At 44.4% G+C, this 26,809-nt stretch overlaps 1 protein-coding gene across 1 annotated transcript in view; it reads left to right on the forward strand.

Annotated features, from left to right (window-relative positions):
* LOC311583497 (nuclear receptor coactivator 5-like) overlaps positions 1–26,809 on the forward strand; it is a 52,332-nt gene that overhangs the window by 19,200 nt on the left and 6,323 nt on the right. Inside the window, exons 3-7 of the mRNA XM_084757160.1 lie at positions 11,600–11,677; positions 14,859–14,944; positions 15,065–15,191; positions 19,038–19,237; positions 23,717–23,980. Coding sequence (XP_084613286.1) covers positions 11,600–11,677; positions 14,859–14,944; positions 15,065–15,191; positions 19,038–19,237; positions 23,717–23,980 — 755 coding nt within the window. The remainder of the gene's footprint in view (positions 1–11,599; positions 11,678–14,858; positions 14,945–15,064; positions 15,192–19,037; positions 19,238–23,716; positions 23,981–26,809) is intronic.

Here is a 26,809-nt window from a genome sequence, read left to right on the forward strand (position 1 = left end):
GGTAATGCCTGTTTGGAATACTAACTGTCTTTGGTACTTAGATGTTCATTTATTTCTCTGGGGTTGAAAATATTGTTAAAATTTACTGTGTTGATTAGTCCTTCCCCTGTCCCTCTGATTTTTGTTGTTGCTTTCGAGACAGGATTTCTCTGTGTGTCCCTAGCTGTCCTGGAACGTGCTCTGCAGACTAGGTTGGCCTCAAACTCAGAAATCCTTCTGCCTCTGCCTCCTGAGTGCTGAGATTAATGGCGTGAGTCACCATGCTCTGGAACTCACGTGGCCCAAGTTCACGTTGAACTTAGCACAGTCTTCTTTCTGTCCCCTGCCTGCCGAGTGCCAGGATCATAAGCATGCGCCTTCATGTCCGTCTTCTGTGCCTTCAGTCTGTACTTTGGTTCTCCTTTCTGCGCCACAGGTTCTGGTCCCTGGGTTTGCTTAGTCATGTCCCAGAGGTGTTGAGTGTTGTGGTCATAGTGTTCTGTCCTAGAGGTGTTGAGGAGTGTTGTGGTCCGCTTGTATTTCTGTCTCACTATAACAACTCCTTAACCTTCACTCTGAGCTGCCATACACCAGATCTTTTGGTATACCATTTTATTATTTGATTTGTGGAGTTTTTCATTTCTAGGATTTCTGTTTTTTGTGTCCTCAGAATCAATCAATCCATCAGTCCATCAACACCCCAACCCCCCTGAAGTTTTGATGAATTTCTTACCCAAGTCTTATGTCATCTGTTTGGTTTAACTTTCAAGGTTGCTGTAGTTTTCTCTCTGCTGCTGTAATAAAACACTTTACCAGGAGCAGCCTAGGGGAGGAGTTTCAGTTTACATGCCACTGCCTGTCACTGAGGGAAGTCATGGCAGGAACTCAGTCAGAACCTGAAGAGAAAAGCTAGAGGAATGCTGCTCACTGGCTTCTCACAGGCTCAGGCTTAGCCCAGGACACCTGCTGGTACCACCCACAGTGGGATGGACCTCAGCTAACAAACCAAGACAAACTCCAAAGCTGTGCCCACATTGCCTAGAGAATTCTTCAATTGACCTCTCCTTCACAAATGATTGCAGGGTGTGTCAGATTGACAGCTAAAGCCAGCTAGGACAGACATTTCATTTGAGCTTGACATGGTGGTGCACACCTTTAATCCTAGCACCCAGGAGGCAGAGGCAGGCAGATCGCTGTGAGTTTGAGGCCGGCCTGGACTACAAAGTGAGTCTAGGACAGCCAAGACTACACAGAGAAACTCTGTCTCAAAAAACAAAAAAACAAAACAAAAACCACCAAACAACAAAAAACCATCAACATTTTATTTAATTGTAAATATGTATATAAATATGTGTGTGCATATGTGTGACTGCAGGTGTCCTCAAGAGAGCCTCAAGCTGGGTAGTAGTGGCACACGTTTGTAGTCCCAGCACTTGGGAGGCAGGCAGAGGCAGGCGGATCTGAGTTCCAGGATAGCCATGGCTACACAGAGAAACCCTATGAGTATATAAGTGAATGAATAAACAAAGTGAGTTGCCCAGGGTGGCTGCTGAAAACTGAACTCTGACTCTCTGCAAGAGCAGTGCATGCTTTTAACCTCTGAGCTATGTCTCCAGCACCATCAATTTGTTTTTAAGAGTGCCCCTCAATTTTATTCTTATGTTATGTGTATGAATTTGCCTGCGTATATTCTGTATACCATTTGTGTGCACTGCCCCGTGGAGGCCAGAAGAGCGCATCTGATCCCCTGGGTCAAGTGCAAGCATAAGAACCTGAGTTCAGATCCCAAATCAACACAAGAATCTTTTTAATAGAGGGCTGTATCATCTGCAAACAGGAAATTACTTGTTTTGTACTTGACTCCCTTTTATTGAATATAGATTTTTGTCTCACACAATATATCCTGATTATGCTTTCTCCTCCCTCTCCTTGTCCCAGTTTCTCCTCCCCTCCCCTCCTATGCAGATCCGTTCCCTTTCTGCCTCAGTAGAAAACAGACTTCTAGGCTGGAGAGGAGGCTGAGAGGTTAAGAGCACTGGCTGTTCTTCCAAAGGTTGTGTGAGCAGATGTGAATACAGTGGGGTACTGTGAAACAAAGCAAAAGCCCACATTCACAAAATATATTGCAGCATATTGTTTTAATTGTTCCTTAGAGATTTTTAAATCTCTTATAAATTAAACTTAACAACATGTGCATGTGCATGTGGATGGATGGATGGATGGATGGATGGAGCACAGATAGACCCCTGTGTTTAGTTTCAGATATTCATTCACTGGGGTCTTGGAATCTTCCTCCTGTAGCTTCGTGAGACCACTGTTAGGTCATGGTTACCGATACCAGGGTATAATACTTCAATATGCATCTTTTTTTGTTTTGTTGTGTTAAGACAAGGTCTTACTCTGTAGTCCAGGCTGGCCTAGAATTTGTGTGGTCCAGGCTAGCCTCATAGTCAGTCATCCTGTCTCAGTTTCGCAAGTGCTGAGGTTACAGGCACGATCTACCACGCCTGGTTCAGTGTATATTTTTGGAAGACACAATTAACTGAATACTTAGAGTGGACTTTGGAAGTTGTTTTATTTTACAGGAAGTTGGGTGCATTACTACCCACTCATGTCGTGCTGAGGGTGGGTCAGTCGTAGAGCCCTTGTTTAGCATGCACTGGACCCAGGATTTGGTTCCTGGACTGAAAGAATAAAACAGAAAAGCCTCATGTCCTGTATCCTGTCATAACACTGTAACTGATGGAACAGGGATAGGGTAAAGTATTTCAAGGTCATTCTGGCTTTACTACTAAAAAAAAGAGAGAGGTGGCCCACTGTAAGCTCACCATGTAGAAGCCTACGGAAGTGGATCCTGAGTACGAGCACAGCCAGCCTGGGCAGCACAGCCATAGCCTGACTACAAAGCAGCAAACAAACCAGAGTATGTGACCACACTTTCTATGTTGTTAATTTCTGATAAAAATGGGTGTGGTGGTGCCAGTACTCAGGGAGACAGAGGCAGGTGGATAGCTGTGAGTTCCAGGCCAGCCTGGTCTACAGAGTGAGTCCAGGACAGCCAAGGCTACACAGAGAAACCCTGTCTCAGACAAACAAACAAGCAAACACACAAACAAACAACAACAACAAAACTTGAATTGCCCCTTTTTCTACTGCTTTCACCATTTACTTTAGTTTTTGGGAAAGGCTTTAAGTCACACTAAATATATCTACTGAGATGGTATATGTATATATAATTAGATCAGGTTTGGGGGTAGTGTCTAGGTTGGGTTGCTTTTGTGCTTTTCTGAAAGCTAGACTTTGGAGGAAGTGCAGTCTTGTTTTGAAGCTAGTGGGGCTGCTACTGTGGGCATTTACTCTTCCTTGAGAAACAAAATCCTATCAGTATGTATTTACAGCTTGCTGGACACTGGATACTGGGTGGCAAGAAACACACTTGGAAGCACACACTTAGTAGATTGTAGGTGCTCAGATCTGTAAGGAAATGGGCTTGGACCCTAGCTCATGTGTGTCACTAGAGCACACACTGAAAGGTCGCCCAGCAGCCAGCATAAACAGAAAATCCCTGATACTTTTGCTGAGAAAATGTTAAAGAGGAATGAGTAAAACGTAGAACTGTCAGCCAGGTTAGTATAGGTCACTCTTGTTATCTCAGCATTTGGGAAGCTAAGGCAGGAGGATTACCATGAGTTTGAGACCAGCCTGGGAGATATATAGTGAGTTAGAGGCCAGCATGGTATACAACATGAGACTCTGAGAGTCAGGGGAGGCAAAGAGAGATAGAATTGTCAGTTGTCTAACACTGCATATTTGACAAGAGTTGGTGGCACAGGCAAAATGGTGGTTACACACATTTTCCCACTTACACATAACTTTGATGGCATTTCCTGGCATTTATGGTCATTGGCCAGGGCCTAATAAGTTCTGACATGGTCTGAAAGAGCCCACTCTTGTTTTTCCTTTGCCTTTCCTAGATTTCTCCCAGTGAGGGGTGCCAGCATATTCTTCTATTTGTCCAGATATATCTATAAAATAATGGCAAGATGCAATAACATACCCAAGTTGGTGGCCCAAATAAACCATACTATACAGAAAAGGCTCTTGATGTAGCTGAGGCTGCAGATGAAGACCAAGACCAGCTCCCAGCTTTTGCTTCAGGGCAGCTTGAAGTGTTGGCCAGCAGTGGGCTGAGTGGTCCTAGTATGTGGCAACAGGAGATCAATGATATTTGGTTGTTTTAACTAGCAGGTTAACTAACACACACACACACACACACACACACACACACACACACACACACACACACCATCTAGGGGGTTGATTTATTTATACATGAGAAAGGAGGGGCCTCTGCTTGAGGTCTCTGTCAGTCAGATAACATACATTCATGTGTCAGTGGATCATTGCATATCTTCAAGGGGCAGGATCTGTCCCAGTTGTTGAGGAACAGCAGTGAACAGACAAAAACTCCTGCCTGGGAGCTTTTCTTCCCACCAGGAACAAGATGACACACAGGGCATGAGTAATTACTTTGTAGGCAGTTCTCATGGAGACTGTTAAGGTCATTGCTACAGCCCAGAGCTTCAGTGCTGTATACCCTGAATATATTCTTGGATCAGAAAGAAAATCTAAATGAAACCACAACTTCAGGTGATGTGATGATGGTGATGTGTCATCTGCTGCAGGAAACTTGTCAGAAGAACAGAGAACACAGGTGATTAGGAAGATGAAAGGTCCTCCTGAGCCAGTCCCTCTCAGGTGGCACCCAAAGGGAGGAGCTTGACAGGAAACTTCCAGGAGACATAAGACATAGAAGACAGGGAAGGTCCTTCCGGAGAGAGCAACTTGAGACTGTTGGAAGAGTAAGGTCAAAGGAGGGGCGTTAGGTCAGATAGGCTAAGGGGGGGGGGGGGTGCCTGTTAGTCCTGTTGAGGACTGTGCCTCTGGTTACCTTTGTATGCCACAGAGCCCATTTGTTTTACTGTTGGCTTCTTAGTAATCTGAAAATTCCCACTAGAGGGCATTGCAAGGCTTAAACTTGGGCTCAGAAACTTTGGGCCAACTCCTACCAACCTATTTTTCTGCGAAGCTAGGTTTTACCTGCACTCATGTCTGCACCACATACGTGCCCTCGGGAGCCAGAAGAGGGCCTTGGATCCTCTGGAGTTACAGACAGTTGTAAGCCACCATGTGGATGCTGGGTTTTAAACGTGGGCAACCTGGGAGAGCAGCCAGTGCTCTCTCCTAACTGTGGAGCCATCTCTCCATCGCTGACACACACTGGGGTTTTAGAGTGCTGAGAGCCAGGCTGTGAGGCAGTAATGGACACCATTAAGACGCCATTTAAGAAAGCGTATTGCTCTCCCACAGGACCTGGGAGGAACTCAGTTCTTGGCACCTATGCCAGGTAGCCAACGAACACCTGTAATTCCAGCATCAGGAGGAGTTCCCACACTCTTTTCTGGCCTCCATGGGCAGCTGTACTCACACACACACACACACACACACACACACACACACACACACAAAGTGTTCTGTGTGTATTAGTTCACTTTCTGTTGTGATAATTGTGTATTTAAGACACAGTTTTTACCAACTTGACATAAGTTGCAGTCATTTGAAAAGAAGGAGCATCAATTGAGAAAAGGGGCCCACCAGATTGGCACTGTGGGGTGTTTTCTTTATTAATGATTGATGTGGGAAGAGCATCTCTCTACAGTTGGTTCTCAAGTGTATAAGAAGGTAGGCTGAGCAAGTCAGGAGTCAGCAAGCTGTGACTTGCATTGCTTCAGTTCCTGTCTCAGGTTCTTGCCCTGACTAGCATTCATGATGGACTGTGAGCTGAAATTAACCCTTTCCAGGTTGCTTTGGTAGTGGTGTTTTATCACAGTGATAGAGACCCTAACTATGGCAATAATGAAATTCCTGAGGCAGGCTAAAGTAAGGAAGAAGCTGTCTATTGGGAGATTTACAAGCATAGCTCCGTTACCACCTAGCACTCCCCAGGACCTCATGTAGATGGTTATGATGAAAGCACATGCTGAAAGAGGACAGTGATCACATCGACACCGGGAAGCCAGAGCACCAGTTGTGGTAGTTAGTTTTATTTTAATCTTGGTACAAGCTAGAGTCACCTGGGAAAGGGGCCTCTGAAAATATCTGTGATAGAGCACGCCTTTAATCCCAGCACTTGGGAGGCAGAGGCAGGCGGATCACTGTGATTTCAAGGCCAGCCTGGTCTACAAAGTGAGTCTAGGACAGCCAATGCTACACAGAGAAACCTTGATTGTGTTAATTGATTGAGAGGGCCCACCTATTGTGGGCAGCACCATCCCTGGGCTTGGGTCCTAGACTGAAAGAGAGAGAGAAAGCTGTCCGAGCAAGCATTAATTTGTTGCTCTCTGCCCTGGGTTGCCTTAGTGTGGGGTATTTTATCAGAGCAACAGGACACAAAACTAAGACATTAACTAAAAAATTCAGGAATCATCTATAAAACTACCTTAACCGGGGCTGGAGAGATGGCTCAGTAGTTAAGAGCACTGCCTGCTCTTCCAAAGGTCCTGAGTTCAATTCCCAGCAACCACATGGTGGCTCACAACCATCTATAATGAAGTCTGATGCCCTCTTCTGGCCTGCAGATGTACATGCAGACAGAACACTGTATACATAATAATAAATAAATCTTTAAAAAAACAAAAACAACAACAACAAAAAAACTACCTTAATCTCTTCAAAGAATAGCTCCACCAATGACCTAGTGACCACTTTCACAAGGCTCCACTTTTAGGCACTACTGTCTTAGGAAGTAAACTTCCAACACAAAAACCCTTGGGGGTGCACTCAGATCAAAAGTAGACTTCCCTCCTGCTCCTTCCCTTCCCCTCAGCACCGCACTCTAGCACAGGGCTGGTGCATGGCCAGGGAAGGCGCTTGAGGCTCCTTTGGGTTTTTGTCTCTTTAACAAAGCCATGTTACTTTGTCTGTTTCTAGAGCCTTGGTTAAAATTTCTCCAGAGGAATGTTGAAATTCAAACTTTCTAGTGAAATTTAAAATTATGATGGAACTTCTAAGAGAGTGTATCCTTAAAAATCTTTTTAATTTTAAAATTTATCCCCAGAGATTCCTACTCTGATAATTTAATAGATCAGCTGTCTTAGAACTTGAGGTAATTGAGATACAACAGTAAAAAGTTAAAAATAATCAGCCTGGCCTTCCTGGAGGCCTTGGGAATGTATGCGTATTTAACCTGAAAGTGCTTTAAGTGTCTTCAAGGGGCCTCTCTCAACACAGAGACATCAAACTCTGAGTAACTTCTGGCCAGCACGGAGCCTAAAAAACACTGAAGCCTATTACTGACATTAACAGAGCAAAAAGTAAACTAGGAAGAGGCTGGGACAGGGTTTCTCTGTGTAGCCCTGCCTGTCCTGGAACTAGATCAGTAGACCAGGCTGGCCTTGAACTCAGCGATGCCTGCCTTTGCCTCCCGGAGTGCTGGGATTACAGGTGTGTGCCATTGCACCTGGTTTAAAATTCTGTTTTTTAAGGCTCATGGCTTCTGGTGCTTTGTTGTGGCAGGCAGCTCAGTGAAGGCATGACTATGGGGTAATCTGTTGGTTGGTTTCCAGTTGATTTTCACACAAAGCCTTTGGAAACAGTACAGGCCATGCATAGTGTAGATACGTGTGCTGAGGTTTGAGTGTATGTGCCCAAATGTTAGAAGCTTGATTCCTACTGTGGTGTTGGAAGGGAGTCCCTGAGGGATTTTAACTAGGACAGCCCCAAATCTCTGTGGGTTCCTGCCTGGCCCTGCGACTTTACTACAGGACCCCTGGATAGAACTAGCTGTTTGGATTTCAAACCTTTATAACATTTCTTTATAAAGGTTTCCTGTTTCATTATAGTAAGAAAATAGGCATTTTTATTGTGTAAGTCGCTAGGAGTGAATTGGCTAATTTATATAATGAGTTTATGTTTTGGTTTTGTGTGTGTGTGTGTGTACATACACATGTACAGAGACCAAATGCCAATAGTGGGTGTGACGCTCACCTTATTTTTTGAGACAGGGTGTTTTACTTAGTATGGAACTTGCCAAGTCATTATACCCTATGGATCCTACTGTCTGCCTCCTCAACACTGAAGTAATAGACATGTGCTCAGCTATTGGTTTTGTTTTTGTTTTTAATAAAGATTTATTTTAAACTGGCGTGGTGGTACACGCCTTTAATCTCAGCACTTGGGAGGCGGAGGCAGGTGGATGTTCGAAGCCAGCCTGGTTTACAAAGTGAGTCCAGGACAGCCAAGGCTACACAGAGAGACTCTGTTTTGAAAAACCAAAAGCAAAAACAAAGAAAGATTTATTTTACAGTTAGTTATATGCATATGTCTGTGTGTGGGTGTGTGAACATGTGAGTTCAGCTGTTCATGGAGTCCAGAAGAGGACGCAGGGAAGTGCACATTTTTGTAACATGCCTGATATAGTTTCTGGAACAATGGACCTTCTTCTACAAGAGCAGCAAGCATGTGCTCCTAACCACTGAGCTCTCTCTCCAGCTCCTCCCCTCCCTTCCTCTTTTCAAACATGAGTGCTAGGGATTCAACTCAGCCCCATGGCTGTTCAGCAAGCACTTTACTATTGGAGCCATTCCTCTAGTTCCTGTTACACTCCCCCCCCTCCCCCGTCCCCCCTACCCCCCCCCCCCCCGAGACAGGGTTTCACTGTGTATGACTGTCCTGGACTCACTTTGTAGACCAGGCTGGCCTCGAACTCCAAGTGATCCGCTTGCACCTGCCTCTGCCCCGCCCCCCTCCCCCCCCAGTGTTGGGATTAAAGGCGTGTGCCACCATGCCCGGCTTTCCTGTTAAATTTTTAAAGAAACTGCAAGCTACTTTCTGAGGAGATTCATTTGTTTCCCTACCTACAGAAAAAGTTCTGTTTCTATCCTGTCCAGATCCAGACAGTCTTGAGTTGCTCTCACAGGCCTACTTGCTGTACCATGTCCAGGAGAGACCAGGCAGACGTGGTGTAATGTGGAGCCTCCTTCATCTTTTCAGGCTCTTAGATTAGGATTTTTTTCCTAATTATTGTCAGTTTACCTTTCATAAAAAGTGAAAATGGCATTTTTTTCACCCCTCTTCCTTGGCCTTTCATTGCTTTCCCTTTCCTTTAAACAAAGTCAAAACCCCAAAAAAGCCTAAAACCTTGCTGACTTGGAGCACTGAGCTGAGAGGCATTGAAAGAAGCTGGGGAGGTCGGGACGCTATTGGGATGTCGCAGTGGGTCAAAACATTTGCTGTGGAAGCCTGACAACCTGACTTTGACCTCAGAACCCACATGAAAATAAGCTGGATGTGTTCGCATGCGGCTGTAATCTTAGCATTCCTGTGATAGTGTGGGAAGTGGAAGGCTGATATGGTGTCTTGTGCAGTACACAGAGCACGAGAAACATCAAGAATAAGACTCCAGACCTGCCCATGTGCGTGGTGGCTCAGGTGTTCCTGCTCCCATGCATATCTCTCTCTCTCTCTCTCTCTCTCTCTCTCTCTCTCTCTCTCTCTCTCTCTCTCTTTCTCTCTCTCTCACACACACACACACATACACACACACACACACACACACACACACACACACACATGTACACACACAGCACATTTTTTTAAAGAGTCAGGATTTTAGAGTCTAACCCACAGGGAGTTGCACAGTCCTGTGGCATTAGCCTCGCTTTCCTTGTCTTGCTTTACCAGTGTGTGGGGAAACTGAAGCTCCAAGGATTCAAATCAATGCATCAAAACATCTTTGTTTATTGCCCATGTAGGAGGATTTGTTTATATTTGTTAAAAGATTTATTAGTTTCTGTTGAGCAGTATTTGACCTATTATTGAGGTCTTAATGCTTATCACCAGTTACACTGCATTGCCAGGTCAGGGCGAGCATGCAGTGTTTAATAATATCCAGGTCGTGGTTTGATCATTTGCACCGTAGTGGAGATAGAGCAAGCATGTGTAGGTACTCCCGCTGAGGCAGTTCCTGCGCAGTGTGTTTCTTTCCGTAACCTGTTCAGGAAAGTCTCTAGTCTGCTTAGTGGATACTTTGTTTTTTGTTTTTTTGAGACAGGGTCTCTCTGTGTAGCCTTGACTGTCTTGGACTCGCTTCGTAGACCAGGCTGGCTTTGAACTCACAGTGATCCTCCTGCCTCTGCCTCTGCCTCTGCCTCCCAAGTGCTGGGATTAAAGGCGTGCACCACCACCGCAAGGCCCTCAGTTTGTTTTTAAGGAGATCAGGGAACACCCTTTCTCTACTATACTCTCTGGCTTCTGGGATCATGGCTTGTGAACACTGCCTGAGTTTCTCAGTAGCATTTGACCAGGAGTGGCGAGGATGCTGTCGTTTTGGTTTGCAGATCCTTTGTCCAGCTGGCTGAAGTTTGCTAAGAGAATATGGCGCCTTCCCACCAATGCAGAAGTGGGAGATATTTTTTTGATAGTTGAGCCAGTCTGTACAAGTGATGTCAGTGCAGTTTGAAAGGTTGCCCTCAGCATGGGCAGGTAGACTGGAGCTGGAGCCACAGGGAAGCGGGAAGGATGGGTATTGGTAGGCAAAGGATTTGTTTTGCCAGGTGGGGGTGTCTTAAGGCTTTTCTGCTCTGCCCGACCGCTGGGTTTCCAATACCCTGCAGTGCTGCTCCTTAGAGCCGGCTGGCTTTCTTGGCATCATTTGGTTTAGTTGCTAGGAAGCCGAATAAGGCAAATGCAACTTCCTTTTGACTTGCTCACATTGAACCATCTGCTTATTCCTTTTCGTGGCCTTCAAACTTGGCTAGGATCATTAAGAAGAGGGTCGAATGGAGCATCTGCGCTCATCCTTTTTGGAAATGGAATGCTTTCTACTAACTCTTTAACCCTCTCAGCCCAAATTTGTAGTGTTCTTGTCAAAAAACCCTTGTTTCTGTCAGCTAGCAACTTGCAACAAGCATTTTCTTCTGTGTTTGGCCCTTCTTTTTGCCTTAGATCCACCCTATATTAATTAAATGAGGCAGATGGTGGCTGTGTGTGTCAAGGTGCATTTGGAGTGTGAATGTAACAGTGGCCTTAGTGGAAGGTGGTTTACACTGGAGTTAATGTACCCAGACCAGGAAGTGACTGTTATCCACAGTCCGAGTGGCAGCAAATCCTTGGAAATTTGATGTTGGTGGAGCATTCGTCAAAAAGAAGCTTAAAACAGAGCTGGAGGTTCTTGTTTTTATGACTGATAACTGCAGAATCTTCCAGCACTGCACGTTCACGTGGGCATCTCAGACTTAAGCTGAAGCCCCTTCTGTGGCTGATGTAACAGTCTTTTCTGTGTCAGAACTACACATTCAGTTGCCAGCTTTGCAGAAGCAGTTGAACAAACACACTAAGCAAAAATAGAAACAGGTACTAAGGAGTAAAGTAGAGCTTCTGACAAAGACTTGGAAAAAAAAAAGCCATTGTTGGAGTTTTGAAATCCAGTTTTCCTGAAGACTTAATCACCTTTGAGTGTACCAGAACTGTGGAAACTAATGCATGAACGATGGGAAATAATTTCTTCTTGAGTATAATTTGTCTTTGTTGGTTTTTTTTTTTTTTTTTTTTTTTTTTGCAGTAAGCCATCTAAACCTTTTCTGCCAACTTCTTATTCTCCCCACGAGGGCTACTTAAAGGAGTATGAAGACAGGCTAAGGTAAGGTTTTATTGTTGTGGCTCAATTTGCTAAAAGCTTTAGTAGTAATGCAAATGTATTCTTACTGTGCGGATCTAGATGTTTGCTGAAATTGGTGCTATTAATATTTGCTTTTGGGAAGTCCCTTGGGTCAAGTTGATCATATTAACCACTCTATTTTAACTTTTACCTTTCCATCGTCATTTGGACTCTTAACTGAAGTATGCCCCTGGCCAGAAGGGCCTCAGCTACCAGGTCTTTGTCTGTGGCATTTTTAGCCATCTCTGGGTGACTTTCTTGCTTGGTTCATTCTCTGTGGCAGGGCTGTGGCTCTCCTATATGTACCTTTCTCCTCTTGTCTAATTGCTGTTATATGCCGAAAAACAAAAATGTATTTCACTGCCAGAGAAATTAGTACTTTAGAGGTAAATATAAATATCAGTTGTTTTTTAAAATGTGGCTAGACACTCAGGGAGGCAGAGGCAGGTGAGACCAGCCTAGTCTACAAAGAGAGTCCAGTACAGCCAAGGCTACACAGAGAAACCCTGTCTCGAAAAAACCAAAAGGACAAAAAAGAAAAGGTGGAGGAGGCTAGAGAGATGGCTTCGTCAGTGATTTAAAACTCTGCCACTCTTCCAGAGGACTCAGGACTGATTCCTAGTACCCATATGAGGGATCACTAAGTCTGTGCTCAACTCTCTTCTGGCCACTGGGTATCACACATACATGTGGTACATAGACATATATGGAGGCCAAACACCTGTACATATAAGAAAAATAGTTTTGTTTTAACCTGAGGAGTGGGTAGATACATAAAAGCATATGAAAAGTGAAAATTTCTGTTTAGACTGTCCCAGGTTTAGGGGGTTTGTTTGTTTGAACCAGGGTTTCTCTGTGTAGCCTTGGCTGTCCTAGAAAACAACTCTGTTGACCAGGCTGGCTTCAAACTCAAAGATCTACCTGCCTCTGCCTCCTAAGTGCTGGATTTAAGGCCTGGCCTTAAACAACACTTTTCTTTGTTTCCTAGGTTGGTCTTGAGGTCTTGTTCAAGTGACGTCCTGTCTGAGCCTCAGGTAGCTGTAGCTAGGGCAGGTGCCACGGCCTATTGTCTTTAGTGGCTTTAGTGACTCAGACTATTATAGTTCTGAGATGTGCGCACCTCGCTCTCAGGACTCCCCTGTCCTCTTTCCTGTCTTGTATTCGCAGTGCAGAGCCTCCAAGCGTGGCACTTCAGGCTGCTCACCTTGGATCTTTCCATGTGGTTTTGATAAAAGCAGTTTTCCTTGAACTGTATTTGAATTGATTTTTATGCGTATGAACCTTGACAAGGCCTCCCTTCTGCCTCCATTAAAGATGAGTTTCATGACATATTAAATTAATAATTCAAAATTGAAAAACGCTTCCTCGGCTGTAGAAGCACTTGGAAGTAAAGACTTAGGAATGGCTGTTAATAGGGGTTAGTTTCTCTCAGGTAACGTTTTCTGACAAAGACCCAGAATGCCTTCGCTATTGCCTTACCTCCTAAAGGAGGAGAGCTTTGCTGGCCCTCATCTAAAGGGAAGCAGAAGCGGCTAGTAATGGTCAGCTTCCCCTGGGGGCCCACTCTGCCTCAGGCACCGTTCTCTGGCTTTGTCATATCAACTCTTGGATCCCCCAGACAGGCTCTGTTAACAGTTTCCATTTTAGAAGGGAGGAATTTAGCCTGTGTGTGTAGGTACACATCTCTAACCTAGCCTACAGGGCATCAAAGGGTCAGTCATTCTTAGGAACAGGGCCAGTTAGAGGTCAGTGTGACCCTACCTCAAACTAACCAGAAGCAGCTGAACAGAGGTGAGGACTCTGAGAGAGGATGGCGATAAAGCCTTTTCCGCTAGTAAGTAGTAGCTGAGAGAGGGGGCAGGCAGTTAGCTCATCATACACTGCCTGCCCTGGACCTCCCAGAGGCCAGCTCCTGGAATTGCCCGCGATCCCCTCTACTTCCTTGGTTGGAGAGGCAGCGGAACTTATTTTTCACTTTAAGGTACAAAGTCTGTAAGGCCAGGGGTGTGGCTCAGCCAGCGGTAGAGTAGTGGTCTGGTATACAGGGGGCCCTGGTTTTGTCACTACCTCCCCCAAGAAGAAGGAGGGAACGGAGCGGGGGAGAAGGGAAGGGAAAGGACAGAGGGGGAGAGAAAATACAGAGACTGAGGAAAATCAGCAAGAACAAATGTAGCCAGGGCTAGAGAAAGCTGGCAACCATGAGAATGGCTCCAGGACTCAGTGGCCTCTGCCTGTCTAAGCAGACAAAGCTGCAGCAGCTGCTTGCGATGGGAACACTGGGTGGAGCGCAGGAGCCTCCGGGAGGTACTCAGGCAGACACCTCATGTAGTTATGTCTACTCTGAGAGTATATGAGAAGACCCTAAGCCAGAACCTGGGGGGAGAAGCGGAGGGATTGATGCTTGTTGGCAGCATACCGAGCAGTCAGTTGACAGAGTGTACCCTGTGCCTCTCTGCTGTGGTGGTGAGGCCTCTTGTGGGAACACAGCTAATTGCTGCCTGCTGAGACTTCTCTCCCTGGCAGGACGTTCCTTGTGGACAAAAACATTGCTATCTAGATACGGGGGAGCCATAATAAAAGTGCCTGATTTAGGGTACAGAGTGGATCTGATTCCCCTTTTCCTCTGTTAAATCACAGCAGATGTGAGCCCTTTGGATGGCTAATAGATTTACCCAGCATCTGTGCACTATTTTGCACGCTTTTAACAAGGGAGAGTGACTGGCTCACGGGAGCTGAGGAGTGTTAGGAATAAGGAGCTCAAGCAGCGTGTCTTGCTTACATCTAACAAAGGCCCTTAGAAGAATGTATCTAATTGTGCATCTTTTTTTCACAGATGAATATTTTTATAAAAATATTTTTAGTCCTTCAGACTAAGTTATAAGCACGACTCAATCTGTTTGTCTTACGATTTGCATCTTATTTTAAAAGGATAGTGACTATTTAGCATTTTTTAATTGTAGCAGATGAGAAGAAATGATTGAGAAATGGCAGAAACTCTTAGGTTCACATAATACTCTAAAATGAGAACAGATTCCGAGCAGTCTCTGTCTTAGGTAGCTACAGCTTGCGTTGGATGATCTGATATTTGATTTGTATGTTGTGGGGGCATGTTCAGAGAGAAAACATATCTGTACAATTTGAGAAAATGTTTTCATACTTCCAGCAGTACTGAAGCATTATCGGGGCATATGGTTGGTTGTTCAAAAAGGAGTGAAGATAACCGTGAGCAGTGCCAGTACTTTCAGCGAGGTAAGAACTCTGTCAAGACTGTTTACAGCTTCTGACTAGGCTAGAAGAACCACTTTACTGTTGTAAGGTCACCCTGACAGCCTCTGGTCACGTGGAAGCCCCAGTGCACCTGTTTTTCAGATCTTGCCAGTGGCAGAGACACTCAGAGAGAGGAGCTTTTCCAGCACTTCTACCGAGTGCTTCAGAAAGCATGGGATCGAGAGAAACCTTTGGATTGCGTTATTGTCTCTGTGGACACAAACCAGAAGTGAGTTTATTTCTTTTCAGCTTAACTAATGAGGTGGTGTCACGTTATGATGTAAGTGTTCATCCTTGAGTATACAGCTTACTGTGAGTCAGCATTACGGACAGTCCTTGAGAATTGTTAAAAGTGTCACTGTTGGCTTAACTAAATTAAAGGTAGGGGTATCATTTCCAAAGTCTTGTCTTACTCAGTGTTTCTGCATTGCTTGCATTTTTCCCCCTTTGAGGCTATGTCTATCTCATACATTGGCATTTCTGTGCTGTTTAAAATTGCTTCTGTTCATATCTTGAAGACAGTGATGTCATGAGTGATACCAGCTCTGTGGCTTATATCTGTTTTACAGTGTTTGGCTAAGTCTGGCTTGTTGCCTTCACCCACTAAGTGAAGAGCCAGGTGCAGTGAACAGAATTTACTGTAAGATCCCAGGCATACGTGAGACTTGACTATAATAACATAGTTTGGGGCTTTCTCACATTTCTTTTTTTATTTTTTTGAGAGAAGTGTAGGCCCACTGTCCTGGAACTTGGCTATGTAGACCAGGATAACCTCTAACTCACAGATCAGCCTACCTCTGTTTCCCATGTGCTAGGATTAGTTAGTTAGTTAGGGTTCTGCACCACCATACTCTTTTTTTTTTTTTTTTTTTTTTTTTTTAGGTTTTTCGAGACAGGGTCTCTCTGTGTAGCCTTGGCTGTCCTGGAGTCGCTTTGTAGACCAGGCTAGCCTCGAACTCACAGCGATCCGCCTGCCTCTGCCTCCCGAGTGCTGGGATTAACATACTCTATCTTTTATTTACTTATTTTCCTTTTTTTTTAAATCTGCAATTTTAAGGCAACTCAAAATTTTTATTCACTACTTGAAAGCAAAATTATAGCTCCGTCTCATTTGTAGAGCATTTGCGTTGAACCTTGAGAGACAGCATGTTAGAAGAAATGAGATCCGTCACAGCATGGGAGAGGGCCATTCCTTTTACAGTTGAATGATGGAATTTCTCTTTAATTGAAGGATATTCAAGCAGGACATGGCAGCACACGCCTTTAATCCTAGCACTTGGGAGGCAGAGGCAGATAGATCACTGAGTTGAGGCCAGCCTGGTATACAAAGCAAGCTCAGGACAACCAAGGCTACACAGAGAAACCCTGTCTGAAAAAAGAAAGAAAGAAAGAAATCCAGACATGCCTTGCATTAATTTGGTCATGTAGTAAATTTTTTAAAGACTTATTTATTTATGTATAGAGTGTCTTGCCTACATGTACACTTGCACTCCAGAAAAGAGCACCAGATCTCTTTATAGATGGCTGTGAGCCACCATGTGGTTCCTGGGAATTGAACTCAGGACATTTGGAAGAGCAGCCAGTGCTCTTAACCTCTGAGCCATCTCTCCAGTCCATGTCATGTAGTAATTTCAACAGATTTTGAACATAGAAGCGGAAAAGAGGAGGTTTTCAGCCTCAGCATTTATCAATTTTGCCACAGGACTGTGCTTTTGCCTGGCACTGCATTAGTCTTTTGCTAGATTAGCGCCCCACCCCTACTCCCACTGCACTCACCTCTTGAGAGGCAAAGTCTCAGTGTGTAGCCCAGGCTGGCCGTGTAGTTCTCAGCCTCCCAAGTACTAGTCACAGGTTTGAACCACAGTGCCTGGGTTAGATTAACTAGCTGGGCTTTCTAATTTCCTTTTCTCTATTTTGCTTTCTTCCTTTTGACATGGTCTCATATAGCTTAGACTGCTCTCACACTAGTTATGTAGGTGAAGATGGCCTCCCAATTGGGCTTGTAAGCATGTGTCATAAACTCCCAGTTTATGTGGTGCTAGAGATTTGAAGCCAGGGCTTCGTGAATGCCATCTGAGCTATAGCCCGGCCCTTAGATTAGCTTTCTTAGCATTTGCAGCAAGAATCATACTTAGATCATCTCGTATCTCTTTTAGAACCGTGGCTGACTTGAGCTCCTTGTTGGCCTAACACGATCGGGATGTTCTGGCTGTTCTCCCATCAGGGGAGTTGGGCACTACTTCAGGGCAGTCTCTTAAGCTTCAACCTTCTCCTCTCCACTGGAGTGGCATTAGCAGCTACTCCTCGCTCCTGCCTTGTGTTCTGTGGCCTGGCAGTTAGTTAGCCAGGACTCAGGACACTGTAGTAGATGCAGCAAGGAATCATGTTGGCCACAGGGTGTCAGCAGCAGCTGGGGCCCTGTAAGCAGGGCATGTTGTTGGCTCTCTTGTCACTATGATGTCAGGAAGGTTTATAGTGATGGTAATTGGTGGATTCATTCTTTTATGCTGCAAAACACTTAATTTTCAGTTGTTGATATCTCTTATAAATTATTTCTTTGATGACTTTGAACCATAGGCTGTATTAACTTTTTCTTGTTTTCTTCTGGAGTTTATTTTCTGAAATCATCTGTATTTTGCTAAATTGCCAGCAACATGTTTTCCTGCCATCCAAGAATCTTTAGGTTTGTAAAACTTGCATTTGACTAACTTAATACATGTAAAGCCCCATGCTCAGGAACATAAGTGTAGTTCACTAACTGTTACTGTTGGTAAAGGTGCTGTTTACTAGGATAAAACATGCCTACAACAACCAGAAAAGTGGAAGTAGCGTTGAGGAATATGGCTCAGTTAGAAAAGTGGTTCTACCCCTAGCTCGCTCTTAAAAGCCTGGCACTTGGAGTTGGAGATAGGCGAATCAGAAATTTGAGGTTACACAGTGCGTTCTAGGCCAGCCTGCACCACATGAGGTTGTCTGAGACAGAGACACAGGAGAGAGAAATGTCAATCTACTAAGGGCTTACTGCACTAGACGCTGAGTATTCACACGAGAAAGAGGAGGTTACCACTTGTTTTCAGCCTCTGGGCTGAAGACTAGTAAGTGAATAGCAAACAGAATGGCAGAGGGAGAAGAGAAGAAAAAGTGGAGTCATCATCCAGGAACAACGAGTTAGTCCGACAAGCGAGTAGGATGTGTGAAGCCTGCTTAGCTGGGCTGAAGTAATGTCTTTTATTTACACACTTTGTCTTTGCTTTCAAGGCGTGTCTTGCTGTGGCTGAGAATGCTGATCAGGGAGTTTAGGTTGCAGAGCAGGCTTCTGAGCAATTCCTAGGCAAGAGTGACCTGACCGCATCAGCTCAGTGAGAGACTTGGAGAGGCTGGCTGAGGATGGAGGCTGAGGAGACAGAACATGAAATCACATGGGGTTTTTGACCCAAAGCTACTTAATGAGTGGTGAATGCTGGCTGACTAGGTGTCACTCCTGATGGAAATGACGCAGTGAGGGCCTCTCTTAGCCAGTTGAGGCTTACACTGACTCCTTTTTCCTCTCACCTGTACTTTAAAACAATCTTAAGCTTTTATGGTCTCTCAGTTGACATGATATCATCAAGTGGCATCGTGCATTTTGAAAAGAGTGCTCATGGTGCTTCCTTAGCACATGCGCAGTATGCTAACCAGAGCCGCCCTCTGCTGGCTTTGTTGTTCTGAGTCTTGAGAAAGGGTTTGTCTGTGTAGCCCTGGCTGTCCTACATAGCTTGTTCTGTAGACCAATCTGGCCTTGAACTTACAGAAAGCCTTCTACAGCTGCCTCCCAAGTGTTGAGACTAAAGGCACATGCCACTAGGTCGAGTATGCTTTACTAAATTATACACATAGTCAATCTTATAAAGGATTTGGCAATTTCAGAAAAGATTATACTACTTCACTAACATAGAATAAAACCATATTTATTGCCTTACTCCTTCCTTGCTTAAATGGGTAGTGGTGTCGTGAATCTTTGTCTTTTATTACATTGAAAAGTAACCTGTATTTATTTTATTTTATTTTTTAATTTATTGTGTGTGTGTGTCTTAAGGGATTATGCTACAGCCATAGGCCGCCGCTTGCGAAATCAAGGTCTTGTAGTGGAAACAATTCACATTGCCTCGGAATTGGACATCACTCGTGTATTGCAGGATGTTAAAGATGATGGTTCCCCCTTCTGTATTCTCGTGGAGCAGTCTAATGTGCAGTGTTCCTCCTGCACTGTGATCATGTATCATGAGCCCATCAAAAGTAAGTGTCAGTCAGCCTCACTTTAAATATGTGGTGCCTTTCCTTTGTATGTGGATACTTTGAAGGTTCATGCTTGCAGCTGAATTAATTGCTGTTAGTTGAGGAAGAATGGCGTGTAGATGCCACGAGCACTTTTTCTATGTATTGCTGAAAACTGAAACCTAAATCATCTTTACTACATCTGGGTAAGAATTACACAGCCAGGTATGGTGTCTCCCACATATGGGAGTCGGGGCAATGTAGCCCCGGAATAAAAAAGAGCCTAAAATATATAATGGATTACCATCCATAGAGTTTTGGGCAAAATCTTGCCACTGGCTTTTATTTATTTATATTTTTTGTTTGTTTGTTTTTGGTTTTTCTAGACAGGGTTTCGCTGTAACCTTGGCTATTCTGGAACTCACTTTGTAGACCAGGTTGGCATCGAACTCACAGAAATCTACTTGCATCTGTCTCCCCTGGTGCTGGGATTACAGGCATGTGCCACGGAGCCTGGAGGCTTTTATGTTCTCACACACTGTTCTTTTTCCAAGGATTCTCTTAAACTCTGTATTGATCGACTTTCCCTCAATGTGAACAGAAAGAGGATTAGTTTAAAAAGAAGAAAGGTTTGTTGGCTCTGGTTTCTTAGTTTTCCATCTGTGTTCATCTAGAGCCATACACAGTACTTGGCCTGTTCTGAGGCAGTCCTGCACAGCATTAGATCAGAGGAAGCCACTTACCCTAGCTATTGAAAAGTGAAAGACAAGGGGAAATAGAAGGATCCAGAGGGTCCTAGAAACCTACAAGAAGAACATCATGATGTGCGGATCTGGACCCAGGGGAGCTTGCTCAAACTACTACACCAACCAAGGACAATACATACAGTAAACATTGAACCCCTACTCAGATCTAGCCAATGGACAGGACATTATCCACAGTTGTGTGGAGAGCGGGGACTGACTCTGACATGAACGCTGGTGCCCCATATTTGACCACTTCCCCTTGGTTGCACTCAGAGAAAGGATAAGCAGGCTACCAAGATGAGACCTGATTGGCTGTGACCATATGGTTGGGGAGGAGGTCCCCTTCTGTCATACAAGGGGAATAGGGTGAAAGAGGGAGGGAGGGAAAAATGGGAGGATACAAGTAAGGGGATAACAATTTAGATGTAATATGAATAAATTAATAAAAATAAAAAAGAAAGAAAAGAAAAGTGAAAGAGAAGAGCTAGAGGCCAGAGACCAGTATCTCATTTTAGACCCTGCTTCTCAAACACAATGGCTGGACACCAAACACTTGGGCCTATCCAAACTCTTAATTTTAAGTATACCTTTTCTCTGCTTTCTCATCCATTTGTTTGTTTGCTAATGTATTCAAGAGAATACATTAAAATTAACCCCATTGTTTGTTTAGCCAAGTAGGATGGTGCAAGGTTGTAATCCCAGTGCTCAGGGAGGCAGATGCAAGCGGATCTCTGTGAGTTCAAAGCCAACCTGGTCTACAAAGCAAGTCCAGGACAGTCAAGGCTACACAGAAAAATCCTGTCTTAAAAAAAAAAAAGAAAAGAAAAAATAAAAAAATATGAGCCCCTTTCTGCTCCCTTATGTACAAGCTTGACAGACGCACAGATCCAAGTGTACCCTCTTCCTCTCCACTGTGGTCAGGTCTGCTATTCTGCTCCTGTCTTCACCCTGTCCTCTGTAGTCAGAGGTTGAAAATGACATTTTTTTTTTCTCCTGAAGGAAGGGGTGAGCCTCATAGGAGCCTCCTTTGTATCCTGCCTCTTCCTCATCCAGACCTACATAAGTTTTCTAGTCCTCTTTTACAGAAGCTTCTACACTGTTCTGTTTAGTCCAGATGCATTAAGTGTCTCCTGCATCCTAGGCTCTGTATAGCTGCCATCATTTCTGCCATGGTTAGCAGCAGCCTCTGGGTCACCTGTCCCATCAGTATCAGATGCTCATTGCTAAGTCAGAAGACCTTTCCCCTAAATGGAGCCCACAGAGCAGTAGTAGCTAGAACTAGTTCATCCCCATAGCTCTAGAGTTGTAGAGAAGTACATAGAGGGTTAAAGTTCTAAATTTAGCTGTCATGTTGGGTCTGAAGGGAGAAAAGTGATAAGCTCCTGTTCCTGTCGTCCTGGGAAGACTGAGCATCTTTTATCAAGATCATGGTTTGTTTTTTTGCCTACCTGTCAGCTTTTATTCCATATTGCACGTCAGAGAGTATGAAGTTATGATTTTTTTTCTGTACACAGTAGTTTAGAAGGCAAAAAAAAAAATCACAGTTACATTAACATAAGTTCTAAAAAATGTAGAAGAACACACTCTTTATTAATTACAATTCTCAGTCTCCTGGGAAAAGTTTAATTTGTACCAATTGTGAAAAGGACTAATAGTGTTTAGTTACTTAAGTGTTGACATCATGCGCGACCATTTAGGAAACCATCACAAAGTACGTGGGATATTTGTTGAGTACTAATTTTTTTAAAAGATCATCATTACTTCAAAAAGCATTTAATCTTCTGTAAATATGTGTTGAAATCAGGAGATAATTCCTTTTTTTATGTTCAGATGAGTGTTAATGTGGACATTATTTATGTGTCATTCACAAATTATCAGATTCAGATCGTAAGTAAAAAGCACTTCTGCCAGCCAGTGGTGGTACACACCTTTAATCCCAGCACTTGGGAGGCACAGGCAAGCACATCTCTGAGTTCAAGGCCAGCCTGGTTTACAGAGTGAGTTCCAGGACAGCCAGGGCTACACAGAGAAACCTTGTCTAAAACAAAACAAAACCCACAAAAAACCCAACCAACCAAACCAAAACGAAACAGAGTTTTCTCTGATAAGCTGTATCTGTTCAGTGAAGCAAGTGGTGTCTGTTCTCTTTCACGGCCCTTTATAGCAAGTTTGCTTCCTGCTTTGCACACAGCCTCCATTGAGAAGTATGTGGCTTCTGTGCCAAGACAAGTATTTAAAGTAACCACACCGAAGCTTAAAGCCTAGAGGCTAACATGTAGTACAGGCATGCTACTTTCTAAATGTAACCTTAGTAAACGTAGTTTAAGTTGGAGCCAAACATGATCATGGCCCTTGCAGCTCTGAAGAGCCCTGGGCTTTGAATTTGTTCAGTACATGGTAATATATGGCAGGCTAGGTAGGATAGGGACTCCGTTTAAGAGTTAACTGCCATGAAGTTGTCTTCTCCTAGGCAGACCTAGGAGAGACTGAAAGACGTCCATATATTGCTTATAGCCAGGGAGGCTTAGGAAAGCTGGTATAGATGTGTTTTCTGTACTGTATTTCTCTCTTACGTATTCCTGACAGGACTCACAAAGGCTTTTTATGCTCTAAAGTCCCACGGGGCCTTGCCAAAGACTGCAAGACCACTGAGGATGTGGTTACTCCTCTCACGGCAGCACCAGCCTGGAAGGCTTGTGTGCCAGCCTGTCCTGTACAAAATTAGACATAGCTCACTAAGGATGTAGTGAAGACTAACAGCTCCTTGCTGCCTGGAGCCCCTCTCGACTCTGACCACTGCCCTTTCCCGCTCCCGGCCACCTCCCTCTGAGGTGTCCTCTTAGTGTCCTGCGTCCTCCGCCCTGATGCACCTTCGCACTTCAGCCCATCGTTCCTTGTTTCTGTCTTCTTCTCCCGTTGTTGCGTATCCATTGTAAAGCGACAGGTTTCTTAGTGACGCTGTCCAAGTATGTTATGCTCCGTGACAACACTCACTCCCCGTTATTTCCTCCTGTCCCTTCTCTTATCTTGTTTGCTCGAGATAAGGCCTCGTGTATTCTATTGTGGAGTCAGCTTTGCTATGTAGACCAGGATGGTGTTGAAGTTAGCCTCGCAGGTGCTGAGCTTGCAGATGTGGTATCACATTTCATTTCTGTTTCTTGATGTGATACTTTGGCCTTTTTTTTTTTTTAAACTGGGTTTCTTTTCTTTAAATGAGAATTTCTGGCCCTGAGAGATTGCTAAGTGGGTAGAAGTGCTTGTAACACACCCAAGGACCTGAGTTCCATGCCTAGAACCCGTACAGAAAGTGGAGTGCTATAACACACATCTGTAAGCCCGGCACTTCCTGTGGCAAGATGGGCGGTAAAGACAGAAAAGTTTGTGAGCCAGCTAGCCTGGACTTTACAGTATACAGTCATACAAACAAAATAGAATGGAGGAAACCTGACCTCTGCATGGTTGTTCCCTGACTGCCACATGTGTGTCACGCCTGTTTCCTTGTACTTTTGAGCACTCTTGCCCTCTTTTCCTTTTTTGTTTTGGTTTGGGAGCTGGGGAGGTGCGGTTTGAGTCTGAGTTTCTCTGTGTAACAGTCTTGGCTGTCTTGGAACCAACTTTGTAGGGCCTGAAATGAGGCAGGAATGATGTGAAATTCACAAAAGATCAGTAAAACTTTTGAAAAAAAGAAATAATGTCTATTTTTTAAAAAAGGGGGGTGCGCCTGTATGTTTAAACAACTTGTTCTTGTCTCTAGTACATAGGAATATGCCCCTGGAGGATGCCCTGGTGCTATTGGCTAAAGAACTGAGGAGATTTTTAACTGAACAAAGTGCTGCAATTTCTCAGAGGGCTACTGAGCTGGTGGATGACTTCCTGGCCCGCGAGCACCTGACCAGTTACTCTGTTCCATCTAGCATTTGTCACCTTCTTTTCCTGTTGAGTACGGGGAAGCATCTGTACAGTGACGAGCTGGGCCTGCTCATGGACTACCTGGCAACCAGGAAAGAGCAGCTGCCAGGTATGGGACGTGTCCCGTCCTTCTGCGCTCCACCTTTCTCTATAAAGTTATGTGCAAGAAAACTGATGTTGTTATTCAGAGAGAATATTGTCATGTGTGTGTGTGTGTGTGTGTGTGTGTGTGTGTGTGTGTGTGAGAGAGAGAGAGAGAGAGAGACAGAGAGAGAGAGAGAGAGACAGAGAGAGAGAGAGAGACAGAGAGAGAGAGAGACAGAGAGAGAGACAGAGAGAGAGACAGACAGACAAAAAAATAGCTGGTCTGCACGGGTTGCGGATAGAAAATCGCTTAAATTTCTAACCTTTATAGAGTAAAATGCTTTTGAGGTTAAAGTTTCTTTTGAGTCAGATGTTTAAAAATATATGTGAGGTAATTTTTTTTTTCATTTACTATTTTATTGTGTGTGTGCACAGGCATGGATCAGAAGATAACTTCTGGGGATTGTTTTTCCACCATGTGGATCCAAGCATTTAAAGTCAGGAGTCAGGCTTGGTAGCAAACATCTTTACTGGCTGAGCCATCACTGGCCCTAAACTATACTTTTTAATTTATTCTTTGATAATCTCATGCGTGCACATCATGAATTCTGATCACACACACCTCATTGCGCTCTCTCACCCTTGTCTTGCGCCTATGGAACGCATCCTTTCTCACAACAAGTCCCCTCCTTCTTCCATGGCTGGCTCCTGGGCCCTGCTGAGTTTAATTAGGGTTGCTTCGTAAGCATGCGAATGTGGAGTTGTTTACTGGAGCATGAGCAACTTAGTAGCAGCTACAGTGCTGATATAAAAATGCCTCCCTTTGCCCCCAGCAGCCATCAACTGCCCAGAGCTCCTCAGGGGCGGGTGGGGCCTCATGAGCCCCTCCTCAGGCCTCCGTAGAATGTAGACAGGTCCAGTCTTGTTTGGTAACCACAGCTACTATGCATTCCTGAGTGCAAAAGCCATGTAGTGGCTCGAAGATAGAATTTCACAGCACTGTTTCCCTTCATCTGGCTCTCATCTTCTTTCTGCCTCTTTTTCCATGATTCTCCCTGAGTCTGAGGGGTGTTTGGGAGGATTGATATAGACCCCTGTCCCACTTAGGGCTGAGCACTCACAGTCAGTTATTCTCAGCATCTTCACCAGTTTTTTGTTGTTGTTGTTGTTGTTGTTTTAAATTTTTCAAGACAGGGTTTCTCTTAACTTGGCTGTCTTGAACTCACTTTGTAGACCAGACTGGCCTCGAACTGACATCGAACCACCTGCCTCTGCTTCCCTAGTGCTGTGATCAAAGGCATGTACCACACCATGCCTGACTCACCAGCTTTAAGTTGTTGCATTAACTAATGTGCAAGAGTGCAAGAGTGAGAATAGCACTAACTGTGTATAAACATAAATCTTCAGAAGGCAGTTTGACAGCTTGTCCATGTATGTTTTCCCCAGAGCCTGTGACCTCCATCCAGCACCATAGGCTTTTAACCAGGTTTACAGTACTGATCATGAATTCCTTCTTGGAGAGTAGGTCTCAAATCAAATCATCACAGGGCTGGATACCCTGTAACTTTGAAGCCACTGTAATAGCATCAATGAGTACATCTTGCCTGCCTGGTCAGTAAAAAGAGTACGCAGGATACACAATTGGGTAAGCCTGTTGATGGCTTTATCCCATCAGCCTCTAGCTTGATTTCTCTATATCCTACAACGCACAACACAGTGCGTGTCTACAACAGTAGAACCTTACTAGGCTACCGAGAGAAGTGTCAATGGCCTGTACTCCTTCGGGAGCCTTGGGAATCTCCCTAAGCAATAGCACAGAGGGAGGTGTCCCATATCTAGAACTGGGACCAGTGCCTCATGGAGCAGCATCACCCAGCCAGTCAGGGTACATCCGTTCAGACTTCACAAAGTACTTTATTTCTTTATTATGTGCACGATGTGTAGAGAAGAGGGCGTAGGCATGCCTCAGCACATACATGGACGTCAGCACAGCTTGGTGCGGTTGTTCTCTCCTTCCATGTTTACATGGGTTCCAGGGATTAATTCAGGTGTATACAGCGAGTGCTTTAGCCACTGAGCAACCTCTCCAGCCCATCTCTTTTTTCCTTCTTTTAACTTCGCATTACAACATAAAAGGTGGTTTCCAGGTGGCATTTTCTTTTCATACAGCCTTAGTTTTGGTTACTCCTTCCTCTCACCTCACCTCCATCCCATTTAAACCCTTCCATCCCTGGTGTCCCCTCTCTGCTTGCTTTCTTTCTTTTTTTTAAGATTTATTTATTTATTATGTATACAATGTTCTGCCTGCATGTATGCCTGCAAGCCAGAAGAGGACACCAGATCTCATCATAGATGGTTGTGAGCCACCATGTGGTTGCTGGGAATTGAACTCAGGACCTTTAGAAGAGCAGCCAGTGCTCTTAACTTTTAAACCATCTCTCCAGCCTCTCCCTTCTCCCTACTTTTATATCATATATTGAACCAAATTTTCAGTAAATAAGAACAGCTTCTGTCTGCACATGAACAGCGGTATAATTTCCTCTCTGGCCTTCATTTTGTTTGTTAACACTGAAATGTACTGGTGAGTTTTACTGTTGTAAGATAAAGATGCATGCAGTTCCTTATCCGAGGATTTTAAGGAACCTTTTATTTATGAGCTTGCCCCTTAAAGTACTGACTTTTTAGCTGGGTATGGTGGTGCACTCATTTAATACCAGCACTTGGGAAGCAGAGATGTTGGATCTCTGTCATCAGGACAGCCAGGGTTACACAGAGAAACCCTGTTTAAAACACACATACACACACACACCAATAAATAAATAAGCAAACAAACACTCTGCCTCCCGAGTGCTGG

The sequence above is a fragment of the Acomys minous genome (genome assembly GCF_964271855.1).
Source record: "Acomys minous genome assembly, chromosome: 14".
NCBI classification, from domain to species: Eukaryota; Metazoa; Chordata; class Mammalia; order Rodentia; family Muridae; genus Acomys; species Acomys minous.